Source organism: Eublepharis macularius, chromosome 6 (genome assembly GCF_028583425.1).
Source record: "Eublepharis macularius isolate TG4126 chromosome 6, MPM_Emac_v1.0, whole genome shotgun sequence".
In the NCBI taxonomy this organism is placed as follows: Eukaryota; Metazoa; Chordata; class Lepidosauria; order Squamata; family Eublepharidae; genus Eublepharis; species Eublepharis macularius.
The window spans coordinates 35,667,354-35,691,747 of NC_072795.1; the positions used below are offsets into that span (position 1 = coordinate 35,667,354).

The following is a 24,394-nucleotide window of genomic DNA, read 5'->3' on the forward strand; positions in this document are numbered from 1 at the left end:
TCACATAAGTTCCAAAACACTGTAAGCTCACATCATTCTCCTGTCCTCCATTTTATCCTCACAACCCTGTGAGGCAGGTGACTGCCCTGGTGAATGTGTGACTGCCCCAATCACCCAGTAGGCTTCCATGGCAGAGTGGGGATTCAAGCTCAGGTTCTAGTCTGATACCCTAACCACTACACCACATGGTCTCTCTATTCCAATCACAAAAAAACTCTTTCCTCTCTAACTACATCATGATTTAAATAGGCTGATGTGGCAGGAAGAAGGGATGATAGTTAAGAAAGCTGATACAGACCTTGCTAATTAAAAGGAACACCAAATCCAATTAATACCAGTTACGAAACATTATAATTTTGTTATGTTTCTAACTGAAAAAAACACCAAGGTCAAAATGTGGACTGTGAGAACATATGATTGTTGTGGGGATAATAATGACATACTTTGTAAACTGCTCTGGGTGGGCATTAAGTTGTCCTGAAGGACGGTATATAAATCAGGGGAAAAAATCCATTCCTAGAATATTGATAGGAAAGCATAGTATAAATGCAAGAAATAAACACAACTTTTGTTTGCTAGAATGAAGTAATCAACAGCTTCAGTAAAATCTAAGTTATTTAGGTTTCTTTATAACCATTGTTATAATATAGGAGCCCTGTGGCACAGAGTGGTAAGCTGCAGTACTGCAGTCCAAGCTCTGCTCATGACCTGAGTTCGATCCTGGTGGAAGCCGGGTTCAGGTAGCCAGCTCAAGGTTGACTCAGCCTTCCATCCTTCTGAGGTCAGTAAAATGAGTACCCAGTTCCCTGGGGGTAAAGTGTAGATGACTGGGGAAGGCAATGGCAAACCACCCTGTAAAAATTCTGCCAAGAAAAAGTCGTGATGCGATGTCCCCCCATAGGTCAGTAATGACTCAGTGCTTGCACACGGGACTACCTTTACCTTTTTATAACCATTGTCCTTATCATTATTTGACAATAGTGTATTAATTAGGGGATTTTGTTGGTGTTTGTATGGCTTATGGCTTTGGCCAGAAAAGCAATAAACATATTATTATTATTATTATTATTAATAATTAGGGGTAAGGAGTGCAAAATGGACTCTTTGGAGAACAGCTTTTATCCCTAACAGTGGGTTCCTATGCAGCTGCAGCCAGTTCAGCCACTGGCTGTTGAGGTTGACCATGAGATGAACTAATTCACACAAATAGCTTGCTCTGCTGAACTATCTCCATGCTGCGCATAACAAGGAGCAATCGACATGGATGGCTGCTTGTGTGAACTGAGTCCAAGGTTTTACAGACGTGAGCAATCATTTTTACGAGTTCTCTGTATTATGGCATACCGACAAAAACATACAAATGTACTTGAATCTCCTACATTTAGCTAACTGCATGGAACTGGTTTCACTCAGACTCACTCAAGTACACTGTCAATTTATCCTCTGTCCACAGTCTGTTTTCATTAACTTTACATTTATTGCAGATTCTGATTTTATGTCAAGCACTCCAACATTGATATCACTAGTGGCTTCTCGTTAATAGCTACCAAGACAGATCCAAAAATAACTCTGTAAACACTGCATCAAAAGGGTTTGTTACCTTTTGTCTGTTTCTAGGCAATTTACACAGAACATTTGCCAACCTTTTAGGGCTAGGAGCTTTTAAAGAGCAACTAGATGGAACCACAAGAAACAGACAATTCACAAAATCTTCCAGAGAAATTGGTTTTCTAAGCTGGAAAATAGTTAGTGCCACTTATTAGCTATCAACAAAAGCTTTCCAAGTGTAATAAAGTATCTATTTATTAGGCATAAGATTAAAGAGTTTGATGTCTCTGGTCTAATATGTTGGCCTTGTATTTTAGATGTTTTCTGAAGCCCAAAGCAAAGGATTTTTTTGTAGTCTAAACGATTCAGGTCCTTGTAGACATGAAAGAAATCAGACTGAGTCCAGAACGTTAACAATTTTAAAAAAATGTGTATATTTTACTTTGAGCACTTAACATGCTTCTGATTGTATCATGATGTTGTTTTGCAACTTGACTGTGGACACCAAGAACTAATATATCATAAAGGTTCACAGGCGCTCTAAAACACTTCCAGGCCCATTCACACCAAGTGCAGTACTTATTTCTAAGTTACTGCACACAGGACCTCTTTTGCTCTCACTCAAAACAAATCTCTCTCTTAATGCACTGTATACACCTACTGTCTGTTGGCTTAATGGCTAACTATGAAAGTTTTAAAAGGTGATGTTTCACTTCTACCAAATTGTTTTTAATCAACCATTTTTCCCATTTAAAAATATTTCGATGTATTGTCGAAGGCTTTCACGGCCGGAGAACGATGGTTGTTGGGGGTTTTCCGGGCTGTATTGCCGTGGTCTTGGCATTGTAGTTCCTGACGTTTCACCAGCAGCTGTGGCTGGCATCTTCAGAGGTGTAGCACCAAAAGACAGAGATCTCTCAGTGTCACAGTGTGGAAAAGATGTAGGTCATTTGTATCAACTCAGGAGGGGTGGGGTTGAGCTGAGTCATTCTGTAAGAGTTTCCCAGGGTGTGGAATGCTCTTACAGAATGACTCAGCTCAACCCCACCCCTCCTGAGTTGATACAAATGACCTACATCTTTTCCACACTGTGACACTGAGAGATCTCTGTCTTTTGGTGCTACACCTCTGAAGATGCCAGCCACAGCTGCTGGCGAAACGTCAGGAACTACAATGCTAAAAATATTTCCTAAATTTAAAAAAAAGTGCAAGGGGTCTAGTGTAAGCCACAGGAGTAATTTGTGCCAAACACTAAGATGTGCAAAATGAAGGCAACAGAGCTGTTTCTATTCACAATGGGCATAACAAATGGAAGCTGTTGCCTATGTTATTTAAATGCATACAACTGTTGTATGCATTAAAAGGGCATAGGCAATGTTAACCTCAAGGCTGTCACTTAAAAAGTCAGCACTTGGTGGCTGTAACCACGTGGACAGCAACTTGCTGAACTACCTGCCAAGCAGTCAGCTTTCACTGCAGCCACATGTCTGGATTTATGGGTGGAGCTGCATGGCAATAGCAACGTTACTCTTATGACCAGAACGTACAAGCCACAAACTTTCCTCAAACGGTAGCCACGTGAGACAGCTTGTTTTCAGGCAGCTGCTACAGTTACTATCCAACAAAGCAGAGAGCTAATAGAACTATTCATTTTCTTGGGCAGGAAGACTAGGAAAATCATTGTAGGTAAGATAACCTACAAGGGAACAGCTTGCAGAAATTCATAACCTAGCAACATACTTAAACAACTATAAACACAGGCACATTCTTATTTTCTTAGTTTGAAAGCACATAATTAATGGGCAAGTAAAAACCTTAGTGGATATATCTGAACTTCTAGAAAGCCAGTGTGGTAAAGTGATTAGTATCAGAATAGGATGAGAGAGAACCAGCTTCACATCCCCATTCTACTTACCTAGTAACTTTGCACCAGTCAAGCTTTCAATACAACCTATCTTACAGGGTTGCATAAAAATAAAATGCAGGTGGGAAGATCAACAGAAACCACCCTGAACTCCTTGGAAGAACAGGATAAAAAGTTTGATCAATAAAAGATTTGATACATTACTTCCCCCAACCCTGAAGGTATTTAATGGGATACTCAAAAGGCCCAGGAGTTGGTCAACAGGATACTAACAGTACAATTTATTTAGTCCATAAATAGCATTTTAGTGGCCTTTACCTTACAAAAATGTTAAAGAGATCCAGCTACGTTGCTATTCATGATACAAACTGAAAATTTTAAAATCAACCAGGTTTATTAAGACACACACACAAGATGGCAACAAAACTATTAAAAGGTCATCTATTTATAAGTCAGAATACTGAGTCAAGAATACAGTGTAACATGATCGCTTCACCTATGTTTGCATTCTTACCCTAACTTAGCAGAAAGGAACTCGTATAGCTGCAAATAAATGTCGGCATTGCATAATCAAGGGAGTAATGTACGACTTCGGACGCTGCCATATCCTCTTTGGACTGCAAAAGAAATCACTTCTGATTACTCCCACATAAATTTCCTGTGCATATATCCTTAGCATGCTGGGAAGATTTTTGTGATTATGACAGTTGATAGTCCAGGTCTCACTTGTATCTTTATTGTTTTGTTGTGATTAGATTCTTGTCACATGACCCTTTCACACTGAAGAAAAGTAACTGTAGATTAACTTTTGGGGCTCACAGGGAAAAATGCCACTGATGAACATGCTGCCATGCTGCTCTCAGCATACCTTCCCAAATCTCTGAGCATATTCATTTTTAAAGGAAAGATGTAATTTATTACTCGATCTGGCTACACTAGATAGAGAACTGCTTTTTTAAAAAATCAAGCACAGCTTTTCAACTCTCAGTGGATGCAGCATTCAAAGTTTGCACGTCTCCTCCCCCTGCTATCCATGCAAAAGCCCAAAGGTGTGCTGCGTGTTGCGTATGTACTTTATTACAGCCTTCAAATGTTGATAAGTTCTAGTTACTCTATAATAATAAAGCACCTGAAGAAGCTTTTGTCTTTTTAAAAATCCCGAATCTATTGATGCTTGAAAGGAAGAATGGGCAGTGACTCCCCTCATTCTCTTTAGAGGAGTCAATACTTTCTGTATTTGCTTAACAATTACATTTTGATTCTGCGTGAACTTCCTTTCTTCTGCCAAGAAAACCTCTTCTTCAGGCCAAGCAAAAAACTTTACCTTCCTTTCTATGCAACCAAGGAGGAAAGAGTAGGGTGGTGCTCATTTTCAGAACTAAGTTAAATGCTACCCTATTAATTACTTATTGGGATCATTTCCACTTGTGACATGATGGTCTTTGAGGACTCCCAAGAATTCGAGGTTTCATACAAGCAATTTTCTTTCATCATTTATCTTCAAGATTAGACAGGCAACTATCAAATTCATTTATGATTCAAAATGCTTCACACAGTAAATGAAATCTCTTTATTTAAATCACTTTGCTTAGTTTATATTTAGGACAGTATAAAGGTCCAGGTATCTGACCACTTAGACTGGTCCACAAAGCAGACTTCAAAATGTCAAGGGAATTTGAAGAGCAGTTGGTCTTCTCTGAAGCCACAAAGTTAGGGGCAGTTACTCTGTATATAATTTTGTTTATATAATTTAGTATACATTGCACCATTCACTCAGCAATATACTCTGAAAATATACAAAACTTACATAGCCAAATCAGCAATGTTTGACAGCCATCAATTATTATCCAAACCAGTTTGAGACAACCAACAGATCCATTTTAAACTACAAATAGAACATAAATTGCATATAAAGCTATCAGACATTTTTCCTTGCCAAGGAAAAACTCAGGATACTAACTCATTCTGCCATCTTCCTAGACATAAATATAAAACAAAAGTTGTTAATGCCTGCATTGTCTAGTGCCAAACTGGTTGAATTAACTTTAAAAAAAATCTATACAGTATTATTGCACTCCGTGGATGTGCAGTAATTGGAAACATGCCAGCACTGAAAGTGATCTTGCATTAAGATTTTCTTGAGGAACAACATGAAGGCGAGGAGAGCATCCAGTCTGTACCAACAGCTTGCTGTCTTCAGTACAGGCCATCATTCATTTCGTTCATGCTGCCTTTGGAAAGTGTCTCTTAATGTCTGAAAACATAAGCAAAACCATGACGTTCCATAAACAAAGAAAGATCCATTTTTTTAAAATCCAAACATGTTCTATACCCAGTGTTGCCAAGGAAGCCACACAATATTCTGTTAAGAACAGAAGCCCAGAAAGCCGAAATAATGAACTTTTACACACTGCAAAAACTTCAAGAAATAAATCCCTTAGAAAACTAGTGAGGATATATAGTAAAGAAAAATGCTGCCTGCCAGCATATTCTAAAAATTCCTGATCAGAAGCTGTCCTGAAACCGAACTTATGTATGGTGTTTATGATACCCAATGACCTATTTTATACCTCATGATCTATACCTCAGATCAGGGCTTTTTTTCTGGGAAAAGAGGTGGTGGAGCTCAGTGAGTTGCCAGCACAGGGAGCAACTCCTGGCGGGAGGTGTTGCCCCTGGTACCACATGTGCATGCGCAAAGTGCGCGCATGCTTCTGGACCGTGCAATGACATCACTTTGGGTCAGCTGGAACACGGGGGGGGGGGGGAGTTTTTAAAAGTTTAAATCACCCTCAGTAAAAATGGTCACATGGCCGGTGCCCCCGCCCCCTGATCTCCAGACAGAGGGGAGTTTAGATCACCCTCTGCACCATGGCGTGGAGGGCGATCTAAACTCCCCTCTGTCTGGAGATCAGGGAGCAGGGCCACCGGCCATGTGATCATTTTCAAGAGGTGCCAGAACTCCATTCCACCACGTTCCGGCTGAAAAAAAGCCCTGCCCCAGATCAATATCTTGCCGAGCAATCTTCAAACCAAACTTACAAGAAGTTTTCAGTACTGATGGATGGGGCTATGATCTATGATGTGGCATTTGCTCCATGTGCACATTGAGTTTCATTTCATTATCAAGGATCTGAACAAGCTGCTGCATGGAAGGAAGGTGCCCAGACTCCAGCTTAGACCACACTGGAACATCTAATAGGAGAAATAACAAGGAAGAAAAAAAACATAGGTAAGTAGCTATCACACACGTCTGCTTTTCTAAAGTGTAAGAACAGCCTATTGTTGCCAAACTAAAGCTATTATTATACGTCTTTAATTTCGCTATATTCATCTGGGATACACTGGGATGCTTTCATCTCTACCAAGCAAAGATTCAAAAACACTTCCTGGAGAAAATTCAACACAAAACTTTGAACTTTATTCTTGTCTAAATCCCTCTGGGCATTTTCCATGATGGGCCCCGTCCTTTACAAAGGTGATCTCCCTACTCTGCTGCACTGAGGAAGGAATCTAAGGTAGCCCTCAATCAGGGGGAGGGTGAATTTTTCCAACTGAGTCGTCTGTGAGTTTGCCAATCCTGTGTGTTTTAGCTGTTGGGGGCATTAAGTCTGAATACTTTTAAATGGGTAAACTATATTTCAATCCGTTTTAATTTCATGGATCTGCAAATTGGCTATTACACTGTTCGCAAACTTGAGTCCAAAAAGATAAGACAGGATAGAAAGGTTTTAATAGTTTAGGCTTTGGTTTATTTGTGAACATTTGGGGGACTTCATTCATGACTTACGTATGAACAATTCATGTGTGCTCTGAGGCAAACAGTGAGCCTAAGGGCTCGTGCCACTTTTCCCCTCCGGATAACACATATCATGACCCCCTAACACATACACACACTTAAGCCCCAAAGACAATGGGAATATGTTCGTAGGCAAAGAAAAAAGCTGTTCAGAACTTACCATTTAAAGTTATTTCAAATGCACCTGTTGACATACACTGGTTCTCGATCATGTTGCTCAGGAAGAAAACCATCATACAAGCATAGACCTAGAAGTTAAAGAGTATTAATGTCAGCTGCTGCCTCAATATTATGCTACTGAACTAACTAGCTCCCCTATCAAGAAACAGCTATTCAGATGACATTCTTAACATTTCCTTCATTTATTTCTGACTCTCAAATTAAAACTTGTCCCATCTAACATGAAGTGTATTAATGTATGAAGATACACTAATTTATAAAAATATAACAGAAGATGCATTCCAATGGGAAATCGGGCATACTCAAGTTATACACTAGAAAAAAGGTACTGTATATAATATAATGTCTCCCTTACTAAGTGGATAAACAACTACTCCATATCACATGTTCACAACCTGCTTACTGTTAACACAACTTACTACTATTTCTGCTTTAAACCCTAGTGGTATTGCTCCCTTTACACCAGCCGTTAAATATCCTTTTGTTCTCATACACCAAGGATGAAATGATGCAATCTTCAGTAACATGGTGTTCAAAGATCTCACAATCAAAGGTTAAGTTTCAGCTAATCATAAAAAGACTATAGCTCCTCTAATAAACTTCTTACAGGTCCAGGATATTATACAAATGCTTAACCCATTCCTTAGCTCAGTTGTTTCAAACAAATCATTCAGAATTTCCAACAATGAAGATGTTCTTTGGATCACAGATCAAAAATTTGGTTGCTAGCTCAAAAGCAAAGCAGTTCAGACTACTCATAGGGCAGTGCAACTACATTCTAGTCTTCCAGGACTTCTCACAACAGCCCCAGTGACGTCACTGGAAGCAGCAGGGAAGCATAGGAAAATCCAAGACCCAAGCCTTGAAAAAACTCAAAACAATCATTACTCATAAGTAGCAAAATGCACATCCACACCCACCCTTGCATATTTTTTATTAGCATTTCAAACAAAGGAGAGAAAGGTTTCCATATTCATTTTTCCTTCTCATCACTCACATTCTCAGAGACAGCAAAAAGTAAAACTTGTTATAGCTTAGTTAGCTATATGAAGCCAGTCTGTGTGATGTTCTATGTTTGCAAGTGTTGTAGGTCTTGCTATTTCACTGTTATAATTATTGTGGATGTGTGAGTGTATGCGCGTGCGCATCCCTTGGACCTTTTCTATTTCACCAGGAAGGCCCACACCAGTTCTCTAACTGGCAGCACGCTAGATTGTGAAGAGGACTAACCCCCTGTCAATCTACACCATCACTGGCAAACTTAAAATAACCCAGAGTGCCCAAAGATGTGATTATGAACTGGCCTGTCATTGTTTGGCAATTTACCAGATGTTAGCCCACTGTGAGGTAGATTACTGATGCTGTGATTACACTTCCTCTGGCACATCCTGCCCTAGTATTTAAACTTTTGTACTTTGTCCATTTGTATATACCAAGGAAGAGTCCAGGGGTAAACTAAAATGGAACTTCGCTTATTTCCCTGTAGGGGAAAAAGAAGGTTTGGGGTTCAGGAATAGATTCTATACAGTTGTAGCTGGGGTAGGGCACTTAACTTGATCAAACAGCGTCATTAATGAATGTTACACAGATCAAGAAAGAATCACCTTGAAAATGCCAGTCTACTATAGGAGAGTAAAACAAACAAATTTTTCCCAAGTGTTCCAACTTAGTTTAAATCTTCTGGAGCTTTTACCATGCAGACCTCAATCTGTCCCTTAGATTCCATCTATCCAGGAATACCAAGTTCAAAAGCTTACAAACTAGCGCGCACTCCTCCAGGTCACCACACTAGACACCGTCTACTTCTTCCTGAAGACAGACAATGAGACAGCGCTACTTCTAGCCTGCCTGCCAGAAGGTCTATCACATCACAAAACACATTTTAAAGAAAAAAGTGGAATCTGTACCTTATTTTCTTGGCCCCACTGCCAGATACTTGGAGCTTGCATGCCAAAGAAAGCAAAAGGATCCTTGCCAACAATAATGAAGCCTATTAACACTAGTTTGAAGACTGACAGGAAAGACGCTATATGTCTGTCAAAAGAAAGACATCAATCACTAAAGAGGTCTGTAGCTAATTTCATCCTAACCGAAAGACCAGGACCGTGCCACACTGAACTTAACATCACTATTTTTTTACTTTATTTAGTTGATTATTTTAGAACACATGCTATTTGAAGATGTTGCATTTTTTTTTAAAAAGTGCAATCCTATGCAGAAATACTACAGCATAAAGCCCGTTGAAATCAATGGGTTCAGATTGGCATAACTCCACACAGGACTGCACTGTAAGAAGACTACAATAGGTGAACATTTTTTCAAATTATCAGAATGTCAAAAGCACTCTACATTTATTTTGCATTACTGTGAACATTCTGAGAGATACTTTCCACCCTGTCAACACAGCAGAAGTAGTATATCATTATTAATTTGCAACCTCTGGTTGCACAGGACTTACTGCTCCAATTCAGAGATCCATGTCTGTTCATACAATTGAACTCTTGCCAGAGATATTAGGTTAATCAATTCCTCATGTTACAGAATGTAATCTATTCAAATTGCTAGAAACTGTATGTTAAGTGCATAAGTAACTTACCTATAAATAGGTTGGGGAAGGTAGTTCTCCCCTTCAATGCGGATGTCTGGGTACCGCTGGCTAATAACCCGCATGTACTCCTCAAACACCCGCCTGTATCCTCAGGAAACACTGAACAGAAAAGTTTTAACATTATTACTCTGTATTCTCACTACTGGTTTCCAGCTCATCAGAGATTCAATTCTTTATAAGCAGATTTTTCATAAAGACAATTTCATTTCTGCTTTCCTACTCTCACCCTCAGATTCTATAAGGTCTCTTACCGTATCTCTGCCCAGTCCTCTGTTCTGCATCCATGCTTGTAACCCTCCCCCCGCCAAGGTATGTGACAAACCCTGTTTGTCTTCAAGTTTCTCCTCAAATCTTACCTTCCCACATAGCCTTCATGTTCTTCATCCTCAATCCCAACTGCAAGCAAGTTTCAAGGCCTACATCAATCTCTATGATTCTTCCTCCTCTCTCTGCTTCCCCAACTGTTTGTTTCAGATTATAAACTTCTTGTGAGGCAGAGACCTGTCTATTTTTGCCTATGTAACTTTGTTATGTGCCCTGACCTGGATAGCCCAGGTGAGCCTGATCTCATTAGATCTCAGAAGCTAAGGCACGATTGGCCTTGGTTAGTAATTGGATGGGAGATCTCCACCGAAGACCAGAGTTGCAGAGGGAGACAATGGCAAACCTCCTCTGTCAGTCTGTTGCCATGAAAATCCCTCTAGGGGATCACTATAAGTCAGCTATGACTTGAGGACACTCTCCACCACCAACTTTGTTATGTATACTGAATAATTTTTTTAAAAGGATGAAATTTATCAGCCTACATGTTAATTTTGGCAACAGACAGGACCATAGTGAAGAACCTTGCAACAATGCAACCCTCCCTTATGCATCAACATCTTTTAGAGATGTAAGAACTGTACAAAAGCCTACAGTCTTTTGGTACGACAACTACGTAGTCAGGCCTTTTATTTTGTTTGCTCCGTTTATAATAGTTCTTGAGATTTATGGTCTGTAGGAATGAAACGACACAGGGTTGAAGATTCTGAGCATCAGACTGCCCCATTTGGGCAGTCGTGCTTTATTTAACATAGCAGGCATACAGCAAGAAACAATGGCTGAGGAAATAGATTGTTTGTCTTTTGCTGATCAGTTACAGAGACAGGGAAACTGCACGTAGCAGAGAGAAACTTTTGCATTGTTAAGCATTTATAAGTATGAGGGGAGCACAGTGCCCTTTGACTAGGGTAGGTGTGCCTATCCGCTGACCTACAATGGTCTTTATCAGCTGGCTCATGTAGTATAGCTTACTGTATAACTGTGCACATGAATATATTACACTAAGCAACAGTTACACATCCACTAGTAACGAAAGAGAACTTGCCAGCAACAAAAGTTTAAATGTGCCCAGAAGAAGCCAATTCCTTTAATTTGTAATCACCAGCTCAAAGAGCCGTAATAAAAAAACATCATTACATTTTATTTGCCTATTGATGAACCTAGTTTGGAGGTAAGTTACAACAACCAGTCAGATGTTGAAATACGGTTGGTAGTGGATGTGTGTCAACATGTATTCGGTATCAACAAGACTTAGTTCCAGATCAGTATCTTTATGATTGCAACAGTAGGCCTGTTAGGTAGATTTCTTTTATAAATTTTGCTTTCGTTTACATTGTTGAAAGGTGTTATTTTATGTTACTCTCTTCAACCATAAGGGAGTAGCCTCTTAAAAATAACAACAAAAACTTGAACAATTCTTGTTCCAATCTATAGTTCATTGCTTAATACAGCCCCAACTACAAATACAGTAACTTTTATAAGGTTAAGTAATAAAATAGGGAATCTAAAAGACTAATGCAAAATGTATCTGGTTTTCTTTCCTTTTGGTCTCAGTTGTGATGCGTTGCTATGCTGATGTAACATTGGTACACAAGAGCAGCAACAATGCCTGTTAAAAATAGCTGTAAGTGAAAACATCCTTGATTTTAAAAGCTTCACTGTCTCAAGAAGCTTACAAGAAGCTCTAAGAAAGATCACGAAAGAGATTATATGGCCAAGGCAGAAACCAAAACGGTGCTTCAACTTCAGCTGCTACTCCTCCGTTAAGTATTTTTTAAAAAAATAGCTTGCATCTGAAGCTATGAGTTCTGGCCCATCAAAGCTTATGCTGAAATAAATTTTATAAATCTTTAAAGCTGCTACTTGAATCTTGTGTAATTTTGCTACCACTGACTAACATAGCTAAGCTTTTTGATTAAAAAAAAAAAGCAGTAACACGAAGGCAAGATTTTTAACATCTGCTAATTTTGCAGAATTCATAACCAGATGAAGAGAGTTCTGTCTCTGAAAAGCTCATACCCTGGAAATCTAGTTGGTCTTTAAGGTGCTACTGGACCTGAATGTTGCACTTCTACTACAGACCAACACGGCTACCCACCTGGAAACTTTGAAATGGCTCATTGAAACACACCACTGACTACAGCTTGAATTCAGAAGTGCCACATAAACTTTATTTCCATATTTATAGGTGAAAATTACAAGTTCTTTCCCTTAAATACTTTGTGACTGAAGTGAGGGTAAAAATTAAAAAAAAAACAGTTGAGAGCAACATCAATTTGATAGGTCTGCTCATGGCAAATCAGCACCTTACCCAATTCATTACAAAAGAAAGAAAAACATCAAATTCTTGCAATCATGTCTTTCTGCGAATGATCCTACATGCATGTACAGGTCCCACTGGAATTTAGAGCACCCCCTGGTCTCTTTCTCCATCTCTGTGTGCTTGCACACTCCTTCTTCATCTCTATGGAACCTCTTGCTTCCCCTCACCATGGAAATCCCTATCTATGCAGCCTGCAATCTTCATTAGGAAAAAGATCTTTAACTAAAAGCACCCCTATCAACTAAGAACACAGAGGCATGGGACACATAACAGAACACAGCTGAGCAATGTGCCCCAGACAGCAAGAATGTATTTAACAGAAAACAGCAGGATTTGAATCCAGTGGCACCTGAAGAGACCAACAAGATTTTTTCTGAAAATCTTGTTCATCTCTAAGGTGCTACTGGATTCAAATCCTGGTGTTATACTGCAGACCAACATGGGTATCCACTTAAAATTATAAAACAATAGTCTTTGCAAACTTCCACCCCGTTTCCTGTTAGTTCCTCACTCCCTATACATCACTCTCCCTATCATCAAGGCCCTTATACATTTGCCGAAATTACACAAGAGGTTCCATTTTTCTTTCCTTCCCTTCCTTTCATATATGGCATCTGAGCCAATGTGGAGGGTAGTGTTACAACACCTCCTGAGCAATGAAGCTGACTCATCAGTCTCGGTCTCAGCCTAACCTACCTTGCAGGACTGCTGTGAAAGTCAAGGCGCTGGGGAGGAACCACCTACACTTCTCTGGATTTCCTCAAAGATGCCCTATTGTATCTGTTCATTGAACGTCCTAACTGTTGATTATTAATGCATTTTGCTGCGGTATGTAATCCGCCTTAGATCTCAGTGAGAAAAGCAGACTATAAACAAACATTTTAAAGTGGCAGATGCGTTCAAAGCCCAACGTGCTCGGTATACCTGCGTCCCCCAACCATAGGGAGGAGGCTATCGTCGCTTTGTTACTGCATCCACCCAGTCCCCCAACTGCTGCTCTCCGCCTCCTCCGCCTCCTCCCAGATTCCCATCGCCTCCCGGGGCGGCCTAATCGCCCTCCAGTCCGCGGCCTTCGGCTCTTGAGCTCCTCCTCAGGCCCGATAACCCGTCAGTGACAGCCGGGAGGTTCCGGGAGGGAAAGGCCTCGCCGCCGTGCAACTCCCGCCCCCGCTAGGCGAGGGGCGGCTGGCAGCGCTGCAGGCCGCGGCGGACTTTCCTCCCTCCCGCCCTCGCCTCAGCCGCCGCCTCCGCACTCACCAGATCTGGAACTTGAGCAGCGGCCCCGTGGCGTAGGCCATGCGCAGCTTCTTGCCGGGCGGCAGCCCCCCCGGCTGCGCCCAGGCCCAGCTCAGCCCCACCGAGAGCAGCCACAGCCAGGCCAGCGCCCGCCGCATCGTGCCGGCCCCCTGCCCAGCCCAGCCGGGAAACGCCGCGGCCAGAGGCTGCCCTCCTGACGGCACAGCTCCCGCGATCACGCGAGCCGCCGGCGTCAAGCGCCTGCGCGAGGCTGGGCCTATTCCCGGCCGCAGACGGCAAACGCCCTGCCAACCGCCTCCCGAGAAGGAGGGAGCGAGGGAGGGCCGCCCTGGCGTCACCGCAGGCCCCAGGGGTGGGTGGCGGCGGTTCTTGGGGAGATCCTCAGGAAATAAGCGTGAATTGACGGACTTTGGACCTGCTGGTCAGGTTTTGTGTGAGCTGCCTTGGCCGGTTACCACGTGTGGATGGGGCAGCGAAGAAAGCTGACAGGAAGAAAATGGGTTCATTTTAAATGTGTTGTTCGAGGAGAGTTTTTTATGAATATCGTGAACGGCCAATAAGTGGGTTCTAGATCAAATCAAGCCTGAACTCTCCCTAGAAGCTAAAATGACAAAACTGAGGTCACACAGTGAAAAGACAAGACTCACTGGAAAAGACAATCGTTCTAGAAAGGTGGCAGTAGGAAAAGAGGGAGACCCAAAATGAGATGGCTGGACTGAATAAAGGAAGCCACGAACTTTAGTTTGCAAGCCCCGAGCAAGGCTGTTAATGATAGGATATTTTGGAGGTAATTCCTTCATGAGTGTGAATGACTGGCTAAGGTCACCCAGCAAGTTTCCGCAGCAGAGTGGGAATTCGAACCTGGGTCTCTCTCAGATTCTAGTCTAACCACTACGCCACACTGGTTCTCAATATTCCCCTCCCAGTCCCTCTGCTAGGGTAGTGAAATTCTTGGGAGACCTGGGGACAGAGCCTAAAAAGGGAGCTCAGCTGGGGTGTGATATTATAGAGTCTATTTTCTGAAGCTGCCATTCTGTCCAGGGGAACTGATATCTGTGGTGTGGAGATCAGTCACAATTCCAGAACACCAGGCCCCATGTGGAGGCTGGCAACTCTACCCTCAGAAGACTGGAAGGGAGTAGCAAGATGATATTTTGATGAGTATGTTTTTCTATATCTGAATATATATACATCACTCTGTATGTCTATGGGCCCAGTTGCACAGTAGGGGCCTGCAAGAACTTGTGGGGGCAACTCACTTTCCCCTGTATCACCTTTTCCACACTATTTCCTGTGCTCCACATGGGCCGGATTTGGCCCATTTGGGGCCCAAATTAGCCCCAAACGAAGCGTGGAAACGTTCCCATGGGCGGTGCAATGACGTCACTTCTGGAAATGATGTTGCCATGCCAGTTGGGACTGTGTTCACAGCTCCAGTGGCAGGCAACCTCCGGGAGTGTGTGCCCTCCCACCAATTGCTGGGCAATTGGTGGTCAAGGGGGCAAATCCCCAGGAGTTTGCCCACCACTGGCAGGCACCTGGTAAACTTACTTTCACAATGGGGCTCCAAAGCAGCTTACATCATTCCTCCATTTTATTCTCTTAACAATTGAGTGAGGTAGATTAGTCTGAGATTGTAGGCCTTAGCTAAGCTCACCCAGTAATATATTGTCGAAGGCTTTCACGTCCGGAGAACGATGGTTGTTGTGGATTTTCCGGGCTGTATAGCCGTGGTCTTGGCATTGTAGTTCCTGACGTTTCACCAGCAGCTGTGGCTGGCAACTGGAGAGGTGTAGCACCAAAAGACAGAGATCTCTCAGTGTCACAGAGAGATCTCTGTGACTGTGACACTGAGAGATCTCTGTCTTTTGGTGCTACACCTCTGAAGATGCCAGCCACAGCTGCTGGCAAAACGTCAGGAACTACAATGCCAAGACCACGGCTATACAGCCTGGAAAATCCACAACAACTCACCCAGTAAGTTTCCACGGCAGAGTGAGGATTCGAACCTGCCATGGAACCTTCCAGATCCTAATTTGAAACTATAACCCCTAGACCATACTGGCTTTTGTAAGGTGGCTGCTGTTGAACAGTAGCAAGCAGCCAGTCCTGGATGAGTCATGTTTAGGGTTACCAGGTCCAGGTTGGGAAATTCATGGAGATTTGGGGGGTGGAGCCTGAAGAGGACAGGGTTTGGGGAGGAGAGGGGCCTCAGAATGGTAATAATGCCGTACAGTCCACCCTCCAAAGCAGCCATTTTCTCCAGGGGAACGGATCTCTGTCTCCTGGAGATCAGTTGTAATTCCGGGAGATCTCCAGCCACCACCTGGAGGTTGGCAACCCTAGTCATGTTGCATGTTAGTAAGTTGCCTGATGGTTGCTCCTGGGCCTGGCTCCAATGAGGCCAAAACAACCCTGGAAAGGCCCTGCTTCCTTCTGCCTTTTTCTTTCAGAAACCAAGGTTTCAAGGCTGGTTGCCTACAAACCCCAGAATGGCCACTGAAAGAGCATTTTTTAAAAAAATATTTCAGATTTTTTTTTGCTAACCTGGGTCTTTTCTTAGGTTTGTAGAAAGATCTGCCTTGTCTGTTCATGGCCCCAGTCTCCAGATTTAAGTACCCACAGATTGGCCCATGTTGAGAATTAGATATATTGATAATTTAAATTTATACACACAAACGTGCATATCAGTGTATATATGTGTGTGCAGTCCCAAACAGACACCTTGCTAAGCCCATTGATTCCAGTGGATTTAGAATGGTGGAACTCTGGGATTCACTGCATATTACTTTCTATATCTGTATATATGTAAATAATATACTCTGCCTGTCTTAGGTATCTGCCATTACGAGTTTTGAATCTGGGTGTTATAAATCGTTCTCCCCTGTGGGCTTTGCCAAAAATGATATGAGAAGTAGAGCCCATGATGTAAGGGAAATAACAGAGCTCTTTAACGATTTTGGATAGCACCTCAATGCCTCTTAATTGTTAGGAAATGGCTGTTTGCAAGCACCATCAAAGCTTGGAAAAGGTGACTTCCAATAGTTTACATTCAGGAAAAGAGAGAATCAGAAGGGTGTTCACTGAAGCACCTTGGGGTGCAGAATCTTTCTCTGGGGATCTGATGTGGGGTGTTTTATTTATTTATAGTATTTAGACATCACTTTTCTATATAACTCAAAGTGGTAGTGGAGTTGCTGCAGTGTAAAAGCACTTCTTTGCCTCCACCTAGGCTCTGTTCAAATTTCTGTAAAGAAGGCAAATATTAGAAAATGCCGTCAATCTTCAGTGCTCTCTCATCCCCGGGGAACCAACCCAGGTAAACACCGCTCATGGATACTGCCTGTTGTGTGAAATGTATTTATGTGTCATACCTACTGTAAATGCCCTATTGAGGCAGTCTAATAGACCTACTTGTTAGGGGGTATTACCTTAAAACAACCACATGGAAACTGAAAGGCTCTTTGGCCCAATTAAAACAACAGACTACAGTACTGTTGTGATGAGTGAACACTGCCTCAAACATTCACCACTTAACAAGACCCCAGTTTAAAGAAAGATCAGAATTTTGTTTGTTTCAGGTTCAGTGTGAAAATCTTGTATTCCTCAGCCAATAATAACCAGTGTTTTAGTTAAAAACTATTTAAAAGTAATATTATTTGTAAAGTGATTAGATACAATTAGATAAGAATGATTAGACAAGAGACCTTTGGGAGAAATCATTAGTAGCTCTGGAACTGGATGTCATCAGTATCCTGACACTCAGCTCTATATCTGTCCAAATCCCTGGCAATGTGGTAGCTGCAAAAAACACTTTCTTGATAACCGCCCCCCCCCCCACACACACACACCTTGACACAGCCAATCTAGCCACCTGGATCCACACAACATTGAGACTAGACTACTGTAATGCATTCTACATAGGTTTTCCTTGAAGGTAGTTCAGAGACTCCAAGTGCAATTGGAGTCACTCCCAAGCGCACTCCATTGTGCAGTTACTGGCTGCCCATTAGTTTCTGGGCTCACTTCAAATTATTGAATATCACATACAGAGGCCATCATGGCCTTGGTCCCACATATATGTAGAACTGCTTCACTTCGTATACTCTGACACAACAGCTTTGCTTATTGGAGCAGGACCTCCTGTAAGTGACAGTCTGCCAGTGGGCAAAATCAACAACTGCCTGTACACATGCATCTCTTTTGTCCCATCCCCCCATGGAATAGTCTACTTTATGAGGTGAGGAAGGCTCCCACCCTGCTGGCTTTTTGCAAACTATGCAAAATGAATTATTCAGAGGGGCTTTTTAACCCAGGTAATTTAGGGCTTTCAGAAAGATGTTATAGTAAAAGTATAGGAACTGTGTGCTATGATCTGGATAGCCCGGCAAGCCTGATCTCATCAGATCTTGGAAACTAAGCAGGGTCAGCCTTGGTTAGTAATTGGATGGGAGACCTCCAATGAAGATCAGGGCTGCACAGGCAGGCAATGGCAAACAACCTCTGTTAGTCTCTTGCCATGAAAACCCCACCAGGGGTTGCCATAAGTCGACAAGTACTCGCTACCACCATAAGGAGATATACTACAGTGCATAAGACATACTGTCTGTTTCTGTAAGCATGATATTATTATGCAATTGCTGCATCATTTAATGTGTTATGTTAATGCTTAAAGCTTTGTTTCAACTATGGTTGTTGTGGGTTTTCCGGGCTGTATTGCCGTGGTCTTGGCATTGTAGTTCCTGACGTTTCGCCAGCAGCTGTGGCTGGCATCTTCAGAGGTGTAGCACCAAAAGACAGAGATCTCTCAGTGTCACAGTGTGGAAAAGATGTTGGCAGGTCATTTGTATCTACTCAGGAGGGGTGGGGTTGAGCTGAGTCATCCTGTAAGAGTTTCCCAGGGTGTGGAATGCTAATGGCGGGAGGCTTCACTGTGTCCTGAGGAGGTTTGTTTCAACTGTTTTCAGAATTCTGCACTTCCAAATTTATTGCATTATTGGAGGTTCCATCCTGTTGATTGTATTTGGTTTACAATGTGTAATCTGCCTCGAGTCTCAGAGAAAGGCATATTATAAATAATATAAATAAATAAGTTAATAAAATTCACAGGTAGCACTACCATAGCAATTAAGAACTTTTAAGCATACATGACATTTTAACATATGTACCTGTGTGCCTTCAAGTTGCAACTAGCTTATGGCGAACGAGCAAGGGGCTTTCAAGACAAGTGAGAAGCAGAGGTGGTTTGCCATTGCCTTTCTCTGCAGAGTCTTCCTTGGTGGTCCCTCATTCAAGTACCAACCCTGCTTAACTTTCAAGATCTGTTGAGATGAGGCTATACCATGTTGTCTCCCCTCCCATAATATTCTTACTCCTAAATTTGAATTAAGAATACATTGAAATCTTTCAGTAGCACCTTTAAGACTAACCAATTTTATTGTAGCATAAGCTTTCGAGAATTACAGTTCTCTTCATCAGATGCAGACTAACACGGCTAACTCCTCTGGATCTATTGAAATCTTTAAACTCATCTGAAGACTGCAAAAATGAAAGAATCCTCACTCAAATCCAGAACTAAGAAATGCATCTCATAGTGTGCTGCTAGCTTATAAGGTGTGCTTGCATGTGAAAACCTGTTCCTACTTACCTAATTTTCACCATCTAAAGCATGATGTTCTCTAAGCATTCAAATGATATCTTAAGCTCAACAGAAGTAACTATTCACACTGCCATTGTTCTTTGTACTCACACTTATTTTCACAGATGACCCAGCTGTTCATTACAAAAACTGTTTTTGCTGGCTTAGTAACTGTCTCAAGGACAAAAAACTGTGTTGGAACAATGAAAGAAAATGTAACTTTTCAGGGAATCTCACAAACTGATTCTAAGAACCGTTATAATTTCCGGCAGACGTTTCCAAATTTAATAAAAGCAAGCCTATAAAAAAATACAAAGTACATAGCATACCTGATTGATGTTGAAACATAAAATATGATGTGAATAGTGACAAGCAAATCTTTGTGCCTGTGCCAATTTTTTAAAAAGACCTTAGCATTTGAGTGCTCAGCTGTGTCATTCTAGAGCAGGAACACCCATATGAACCTTTTAGAAAAGCTTCCTCCCATCCACAGCACACACGCACTGCCCTCCTTGCAAACTATTCACTTCCCCCTTTTCAGCATTACCTTGGCTTTTTTTTAGAAAAAAAAGTGAGTGGGTACAGTACTTTTATATGCACCTGGTTTTATGTTCTGTTTTATTGTGTTTTTGTTTGTTTCATTTAGCTGCCTTTGGGAGTATTTATTACAGAAAGGCAGTATATATATATCGGTTAAATAAATATGAAAATAAAATCCAGCCTATTACACATGGACCAGTAATTGTCCAAATGAATTGAAAGGTAACACAAGAATATAGATCTATCACAAGAGCGTTTTGAGTCTATGCGAGCTACTGTGAGTGCCTTTTATGAAAATGAAGGATATACGTTTCCTAAAGGAATACATAAATATCGTAAAATGTAGATAGAACAAAACATTCGCGGAGTCAGTGGGTAAAAAACTACTATATTAAAGTATTCCTCATCCTCTGATGCCCTTTGATGTTATTACAAGGCTCTACAGTGTCTTAAGGTAATTTAGAAAGGTGTAACTCTGCTAAGGATTGCACCATTATTCATACACAAGGCTGATGTTGGTCCGTGACCATGACTGATTCATGATTTGCACTCCCTTGTTAATTTCAGATTTGGAGATACAGCCTGAATAAAAGTAAAGCTTCACTATTTACAACAGTTATATTTCCCCCTCCCCTTTATGCACAATCACCACCAAGGCAGCAAAATAATTAAAACAGCATAATAAAATACATAGACAAGAGAACTTTGACTGCCTCTAAGGCCCATGTCTTCTCATCTCACTTTGTAACATTTAGTGTTATACAATGTTACTATGTTGGAAATTCCCTGCCCCTGTAAGTGGAGATGTGAACTCTCAGCGCTATGATGTCACCACTTACATTTTTGTTCTGTTAACATCTAGCAAGAGACATGAGGCTTCTGCTTTTCATTGACAGCTGCACTTCCTCTGTATTGTCTGTGCACAGGAGGTAAAAATGCAGATAGGACAATACTTTCCCTGACTCAGTGTAAAATCTCACTGCACTGGAATTTGAACAGCTCCTGTATCTTAAAATGAGTTTCAGACCATTCTTTCATTTTTGCCTCCAGAAGCTTTGTTAGCAGCATGTCTAACCTAAAGTTTCATTTTGGTATAAAATGTTCTGTAGCATGGTGTTGCCCAGATATCCCATTGATTTGCATATGCATAAGGAGAGGTTACTAAGAAGAAATCAATGTGAGGTGGTTCCCATAAGCTTATGTATAAGAGGTCAAGGAAGCAATCCATGACTGATTCTTCAACAGACCTGTGGACTACTAAACTCAAAATCCAGCTGACGATTGGTCTGTTGGGGAGCCAGTTATGCAAATCATATGCATGTTGCGCAGTTTCACCCGTTATGAAAAGGGCATGTGGGGTGCCCCGAATAACACACTCAAGCCTGTTTTAGAACCCCAGCAGCCTCAGATCAAATGGAAATCAGGCTATAAGAGCCTCATTATCCACAGGAAGGAAAGCAACCAGATGTGTTGTGGTAGTTGGAGGGAACGTTTGCCATGCTGCCAGGAAGAGGCAAGATGGATTAATTTTGATATCCTGTTGAGATGGGGGTGGGGCTCAAAATCAGTAGAACATCATTTACCTAGACTGAGCATGAGTAATTCTCTCAAGCTTGACAGTTCGTTTATGCTTAGATACCAAACCCCAGTCCAGCTAGAGGATTTAAATGGAGCTAGAAGATAGATATTTAATTCCTATACATGCATATACATACATGAGCCCATTTTCAGTAAGCCATACCGAGGAGGAGTTTTAGGGGTGGCAGATGAAGCACCGGCTGGTGGAAAGAAGGGAGCTAGGATTCCCTGCAAGATGGCTTCAGTCCCTCACACACCGACTGATCCCCCAGCCATTTGCAGGCTCATAGTCTAGAGGGCAGGCCGGAGGGGAAGAAGATCAGGACATTGCCAATCAGTGAATTTCTAAATTACCAACAGAAAACATGATAGCAGCCAGGAGTTAATATTGAGAGGATAACAACATGTTGGATAAATTATTTTATGCTAAAAAATAGGTTTTGCTCTAGGTAGTCTAAGTACTTAACTGGAATGTGTTATGGAGAATTATACAATTTAGGAACCGAGATCTTTGTGGACTCTTCATAAATACACAGAAAATGGGTCAGATGTTCTTTTTTAGGGGAGCTTTTCATTAGGGATAAGATTTTGATTAAGTGTTTTAGAATCTTTTTTGATATTTTAATATATCTTTTGAAATGCAGTTAAGGCAATGAACCAGACATTGCAAAAGAGTATATAACAATTCCATCTTCAAATATTCTTCTAACATGGGCATTCTTTCCCCAGATTTCTATGGCCTAGTCAGATAGCAGAATGAGGTAGCGGAGTCTTGCAGTGGTAGAATGAACTGTACCATTTCAAATTGAGGGATTGCATTCCCCCCCCCACACACAAATCCCTGCAGATTAACAATTCCCTGTAAATGGAAAACTGGTACATCATGCAAGTGGGTAGGGCAGAACCTAATTTTTGTTTAACTTGCAGGAAGTTTCACAAGCAGGAGCACTACGTATGTGTTACCCACCCCCACAGTCCAAAGTATTACAAGCTCATTTTGCCTCCTTAGAATTCCATCACCTTATTCTGCTACATGTGTAGATCATAGCTCAGCAGGTCCAGATTTTCATGCAAGCAGCTACCAGAACATGATGCTTGAACCTGCTTTGTCACTTCAGAAAGGGATTCCTAAGTTTTATATTTACTTATTTCATTTACTTATTTAATTATTTATAGTCTGCCTTTCTTACCAAGACACAAGGTAGATTACACAGTGTAGATCAATGCGTTCAACATATGGGATGTTCAATAAACACTGCAATTGCAGAAACTGCAATTACCATTGAAGAAATTTGAAAACTAGTAGAAATGTGATACAAAGTTGAAATGCAGCATAAGCAAATACGACATGTTAAACACTGTATCAACTACCCAGGAGGAGCATACTTACAGCAAGCAGACAGTAAACAGTAGTATAATCTACAGTCCCTACCACATTACCAAAGCATCTCTGAACCATTTCCTTACAGTACAGCCATCCTACCTGTGTAAAGTCCTCCTGAATAATACAGCCCACCTTTCTCCCCACTGGGCCCCAAAGTGGCTTACATTATTATCCTCTTCTTCATTTTGTCCTCACAACAACCCTATGAGGCAAGTTAGGCTGAGAGAATGTGATTGGCTCAAGGTCACTTAGCAAGCTTCCATGGCAGAGCAGGGATTATAATGATACTATATTATAATTTATAAGCAGCAACCTTCTAATGCCACTGCTGTTGATACCCATTGTTATCAGTAGACAACTATTACTGGTTTTCACATGGTTCAGATTTATGTCCTGAATGGCTAGGCTAGGAACAGCCAGTAGTGAGCCTAAGACAGACAAGGTCCAGATTAGAGGGCATTGAATACATGCCAGAATCAAATTTGAAATTTTTAAAAATCATTATAGAATATCCACAAGCTGACAGAACTAGCTGCAATGACTGTTAGACTAGTGCAATATGGGGGAGTCCAGGATCTTGTGTGAATTTAGAAACATATTTGAGGTGTTTCAACAGCTGCAGCAAGGTCTAGAGCAAATCAAAAGGAGGGCACGGGGAAATGAGAATGGTGACACTAAACACTGTCCCCTCCAAGTACACCAGCCTCTATGGCCATAGAAGTTCGTTGTTAAAGCCCCAAATCCACAAAGGCAAACTCAGAAACATGAGTGCCAGATGACAAATCCCATATACCATAGTTGAGCAGACAAGGAGCAATGCTGAACCCCCCCTCCCCACCCAGCAATATGTCAGAGACCTCTCTTTAACACCCGTATATCCACAAAAGAGCCAGTACAGTGTAGCTGTTAGAATGTCAGAAGAGGGTCTGGGACAGTCAGGTTCAAATACCCACTCTGCTGGGTGACCAGGGGCCAGTCACACACATTCAGCCTAGCCTTCCTCACAGGAATGAATGGAAAAGGGGAGAATGTCACAAGCTGTTTTGGGTCCCCATCAGGAAGAAAGGTGGGGTATAAATGAAGTAAACACATCAAGTTGGAATGGGGACTCAGGAAGAAGAGTAAAAGGGGACTGAACCAAGGACCTGAACAAGAAACACCACCAGGACGCTGAGAAGTTTGCACCTGTGCTAGTACAGAGCACCAGCAACTCTTTACAAGCACCACAGAACCAGGCTGCAAATTTTATTGTATTATTCCTATTTAAACAACTTGCGGAATCCCATTGCTTTAAAAGAAGATGGCATGACTATTCCACTAGAGGGCTCCTAATGCCTTCATGTTTGTTCTGCTT

At 41.6% G+C, this 24,394-nt stretch overlaps 1 protein-coding gene across 1 annotated transcript; it reads right to left on the reverse strand.

Annotated features, from left to right (window-relative positions):
- Positions 1-4,959: 4,959 nt before the first annotated feature.
- Positions 4,960-14,156, reverse strand: SELENOT (selenoprotein T). Its single transcript, XM_054982984.1, has 6 exons — positions 13,901-14,156; positions 9,988-10,098; positions 9,299-9,425; positions 7,372-7,459; positions 6,455-6,607; positions 4,960-5,666 (listed from the first exon to the last, which is right to left on the reverse strand). The coding sequence occupies exons 1-5, from the start codon at positions 14,035-14,037 to the stop codon at positions 6,483-6,485; spliced, it is 588 nt and encodes a 195-aa protein (XP_054838959.1). The 5' UTR covers positions 14,038-14,156; the 3' UTR covers positions 4,960-5,666; positions 6,455-6,482.
- Positions 14,157-24,394: the final 10,238 nt, after the last annotated feature.